Source organism: Nicotiana attenuata, chromosome 2 (assembly GCF_001879085.1).
Source record: "Nicotiana attenuata strain UT chromosome 2, NIATTr2, whole genome shotgun sequence".
Classification (NCBI taxonomy): domain Eukaryota; kingdom Viridiplantae; phylum Streptophyta; class Magnoliopsida; order Solanales; family Solanaceae; genus Nicotiana; species Nicotiana attenuata.
In genome coordinates, this window is record NC_031990.1 from 28,673,192 (window position 1) to 28,678,391 (window position 5,200).

General features: G+C 37.7%; 1 protein-coding gene across 1 annotated transcript; it reads left to right on the forward strand.

Moving 5' to 3' along the window:
* On the forward strand, positions 1,437–4,980 carry LOC109206150 (ninja-family protein AFP3-like). Its single transcript, XM_019368938.1, has 2 exons — positions 1,437–2,475; positions 4,313–4,980. Exons 1-2 carry the CDS (start codon positions 1,845–1,847, stop codon positions 4,699–4,701), a joined length of 1,020 nt encoding a protein of 339 aa, XP_019224483.1. The 5' UTR covers positions 1,437–1,844; the 3' UTR covers positions 4,702–4,980.

A 5,200-nucleotide genomic window follows, 5' to 3' on the forward strand; every position in this document is an offset into this window, starting at 1 on the left:
CAAATGAAATACTAACTAATCTAATATTCTATCAATAAAATATATAGTTTTTTAAAATATGATAGTTGTTGGTGGTGATGTCTAACGGGTGAATGCCGACTAGAGACGGTGGTTTGTGGTAGTTTGGGTTGATAATGGTGGTTCGTGCTAGTAGTTAGTAGTGATTAGTAGTGGTGGCAATTATGATTGAGGATGGTGGTGGTAGGTGATGATAGTTAATAATGGCGGGTGGTGGTAGCAGTTATGACTGAGGAAGGTAGTGGGTGGGTGGTGGTAGGTTATTATTGATGGGCAGTTTCGTCTGTGATTGTTGATGGTGATGGAGTGACCAGTTATGGTAGTTGAGGTGGATGAGTGATGATTGTGCGTGAGAATGCTATATGGTGGTCGGAGTGGTGGGGATAGTAGGTGGTGATGGTCGATAATGTTGGCGGCTATGATTGAGGATTATGGTGGCATGGTGGTGGTGGTGGTGGTGGGGGTAGTGGTGGTGGCATGGTGGTAGTTGATAATGGTAGGGGTGGCGTCGGTTAATAATGAATATGTGATAGCATCTTAATGAAATTAAGTCTCTGTTATAGATCTTAATAATACAGATCTATTCAGACCCATTAAGTGGTTGTGAAGTAAAAAAAACAAACACACTTAATGATTAAGATCTGAATAATTAAGATTCAAACTTTAAAAACAAACGCAATTAATGTATGAGATCTAAATGATTAAGATTCAGACCTCCATTAAGTGCAAACAAATGAGACCTAAGCTACGCGTCGTAATCTCTAATGACAGCTGTATAAATCTTTACAAATAATAATTAAATATTAGTTTCATTTGTTGTAATAGAAAAAGTTTCGGAACCGAAAAAAAGAGGAAAATATTATGTTTCATCTAGCGGCTCCAGCTGGATTTTTCACGTTACGGTATAAATGCCAGGAGAAAGAAAAATAAAAGAAGAGACGAAAACTTGCCGTTATTAGCTAAAGCCTCAGTAGTGGCAGAAAATACAAGATTGCCAAAACTGATACGTGTCAATAACTTCAGCCATGTATGACAGTGATACACGTCAATAGCTATTCCCAATAAAATAGTTGGAAGAGGAAGCAGTCTCAAAAAAGTATCGTCAATAGGTCAATCTATTCGCCACGTGTCAACCAAAACAGCAGCTAAGTATTTATTTACGTTAAAAACCTTCCCGGTAAGGACTGTGAGTGACCACAAAGGAAAAGGAAAAAGCTCTAGATGGAGACCGTCGCGGCTTTTACGAATCCGAGATTTTCTCGACACGTGGCACCCAATATCCATATCCTAACAGCTCAGTAACAGACACGTGCCCGTTTCATCGGTTACCTTTTAGGCCTTATTTCTGTTTGCAGTTAATGAAGAGACACCTTAAGGGATGGTGACTACGCATGTTTGGTGTCGTCCCTTTAAACCAGGTTGTCTAAACCACGTGGGTAAAGAGGACTCTTCATGCCTACCACGTGTCGATTTCTGGTGCGTTTACGTTTCGTTGTTGAGGGTCTTTTCGTCATTAACTAGACTAAAATAGCCAATTAATATCAACTAGTCGTGCTTTATTCAAGTTGTTCTCTTTCCTCTGTTTTTTTATCCTCTGTTCTGGTCCCATATATGGCTGAAGTTTAACTCTATTGCCGGCGAAACTTTTTCCCCGTGAATTTGGGAACTCCGACAACTACATTCTCTCACGTCTACAGAAGTTTCTGTTTCTTCGTTAAAATATAAAATTTGTTCAAATTTTCAGAATTTTCCTTGAGTCTCATCATAGTTTTCAATTTGAGGTCTTGAAGATTTGGCAGTTTTTGGATTGTTTTTTTGTTTGTTAAATGGCGGAAACTGAAGAAAATAGGGGGAAGAGGAGTCTTTCAATGCAAATGAATGGTTTTTCAAGAGATCTGTTGCATAAATTCATGAACGGAAACAACTTTAAAGGGAAATTGCAACAAATTCCTCCCAATGAGAATCGTGAGGATGAAGATGATATAGAGCTGAGCTTGGGGCTTTCATTAAACGGCCGATTTGGTGTGGACCCAGAAAGAGCTAAAAGACTCAAACGTTCTTCTTCAATCAATAACGTTGTGTTCACTAACGGTGAGGACAGTAATAATAGCCGTGGATTTCCTTTTGGGTCGTACGCAACTCTAGCAAGGACGTGCTCGTTACCCGTTGAAACAGAGGAGGAGTGCAGAAAACGGAAGGAAATACAATCGCTGAGGCGTTTGGAGGCAAAAAGGAAGAGATGGGAGAAATTACAGAATGTTAGAGTGGTGAAAGATACGGTAGATTTGGAGGAGAATCGTGAAGAAAATGGGAATGGTTGTAGTAATGGTCAGGGTTCAGTTGGAAATATTATTAATGGTAATAATGAGAATTCGTTGCCGTTGTCACAAGGGTCGATGGGTTCACAGGGCAGTGGTTCTTCAGGAATTTCTGATTTAGGGAGTCAACCCATTCAAGGTACAGTATTACGAAATTGAATTTCTCTTCCTTGTTTCCCTTAAATTTATGTCTTGATTTCGTCCAAATTAGATGCGGTACCTTTTCTTGGCATAATATTTTGTCTAGTTTATGTATTCGTTAAGGATTTATGTGCCGTTTCTGTTAACGTGTATTCCTCTGACTTTGCCATTAGATATTTGGTTGTGCTGGTTTGCCCAGTGGAATCCTTTGAGAAGATGCTTTTCATCAGTATTTTATCTTATTAGCAATGGTGGTGAATTTTTATTGCTGAGCTTAGGCTGGTAGTAGCTGAGGATCGGTGTCCAGTGTCCTGGACCACTAGCACGTGGCTATTTGAAGCCATTTAAGAACTCTAACAACAATAACAAACCTAGTATAATTTCACAAATGGGATTTGGGGATGATAGTGTTTACGCAAATCTTAACCCTACCTTATAGAGAGGTTGTTTTCGATAGTCCCTCGGCACCCATTTAAGAACTCGAAAGGACGAAAATTGTATGTCTCTAAAGGTAAATCTATTTTAGATCCAGTGAAGCAATTAGGTGTGCTAATGCAGCATTTCGTTATTTGCTACGACTAAGCTCCAAAATTTGGCCATAAATTTTGGCTTCATTTTTTCAAAAAAAAAAAATCGAAAACATTGTTTGCTTATAGGATATGATCATGGTTTTTGGGAAAAAAATTCAAAAATTTTCAAGGTCCCAAAAACTGGTTTTATGGCGGTTTTTGGTTGAAAATTTTTCTTCTATTCACAAAACTTTAACTTTTCTCCAAATAAAATGTGTGTCCAAATATAACTTCAACTTTCAAAAATTATTTTTCAGAAAACTCTTTTTTCAAGTTTCTATCAAATGCATGTCCAAGCACTAGCTAAGTTATACTTATGTGTCTTAACATTTAGGTCAAGTTATGACTTGAAAGAATGTCATCATTACAGAATGCAGTAGAGCGGATGCTCCTTCAGTTGCTCCTTAATGTGCAGTATGACTTGACTCTGCTTTTGTATTGGAATATTAAAGGCATGGCATCTTGAATCTGGTTTTTGCCACCTCCATTAGAGAGCCAGAAGTATCCAGAAAATTGGTAGACAACTATAGATATGCATATTTGCTCTTATTTCAAAGTGACATGTCAAATTTTTGTCTATATAGTCCAAGCTGGGAGGTTGTGAGAAGAAATGAGTTTGAGATATAAAAAAAAATCTTTATTATTCTCCATCAGAAAGCGAGTAAACATAGATTTTCAGGAAGAAACGTCTGGTATCTGCTCTAGGCAATTTACTGAGAGAGAATATGGATGACAGCATCTCCATGGTTTCAGATTCCTATCTAGGAAATAAGTTGGTTAATGTCTCAAAAGATCAGGAGAACTCCCCGAACCTGGAGTCGCGTTTGGGAACTTTCCTGTTGTTTACCTAAATTCACTGTCTGCCAATGTTGCTGGTGTTTGTTGAAATTTTTTCTGCCATTTTTCTTTGTTTCACTTTCTGTTATCTAATATTCCTTGAGCTGATCCTACGTGCTGTTTTGGCGTAGAATATTTTGATACACGAGCACTTAACGTTGATACTTGGTTATATTGCTTGGTATAGTGGTGGAAATCGACTGTTGTGATGACCAAAGTCTAATGCTGATTGATTTCCATGCTACTCTGTTTTCTTTGGGAGGAGTTAGATTTCTCTAGGTTTTAGTAGAATTTGATCCGTCCAACACTATATGTTAACAGGGCTATCACGATGTTTTTAGCGCTGTTAACATTTGAACTAAGCTGTGCTTTCTGTATCAAGTCATGTGGTTGATAGATACTTACCATGTTTGCATCTAATTATTGCAGGGGCAAGTGACTGTACCGGGACGAATATTCCCAGTAGCGTTAAGTCTGCAGAGCAAGAGCACGAACAGAAACCGATAGCTGCACAACCTGAAACTACAAGCGAACAAGCACCTAGCATATGTAATGGAAATGCTAGCAAGGAAACAAAAGAAATGTTCAAAAACTTCATGCTAAACATGCCTTGTGTCTCGACAAAGGGCGACGGACCAAACGGTAAGAAGGTTGACGGATTCTTATACAGATATAAAAAGGGAGAAGAAGTGAGAATAGTTTGTGTTTGTCATGGTAACTTCCTGTCCCCAGCTGAGTTTGTCAAGCACGCTGGTGGCAGTGATGTTGCAAACCCGTTGAAGCATATTGTTGTCAATCCTGCGCCGCTAATGGGATGACGGCCTTGCCCAAAAAGCGCCATAAAGCTTCAAAAAATTGAGCTTTACCATCATCGTTAAATTTCTTTTGTAACTTGAACTGATTTCCTGGATAAGGTTTTTCTAGTTTTCGGTAGATTATAGATAGAGGGTTTTTTTTTCCAGATTTTGAGTAATCAATTCGCAAGTTTATACTCTCTATCCGAAGAATTAAAGAATTTCCTTTGGTATCTTTCGGTTATTTGTTCTTTTCGAAATCCGCATTGTATATATAGGAAGGATTATGCAGTTGGTTTTCGCTGGCGGAATCAATGTTTTTATTCCTGTTTGACTCAACATTTAAATCTAAGTTCAAACAATTAAATTTTTTAATAGGATAGATTTAATCTTAATCAATATTGATGTCCAAAGAGTCGTCTAACTTATTTCATGATAAAATATCACAAATTCCGTCAGATATCAATAAATATATAGCAACATTAGTATATTGAGAAGATAATAGTAATAAATGTAATATAAT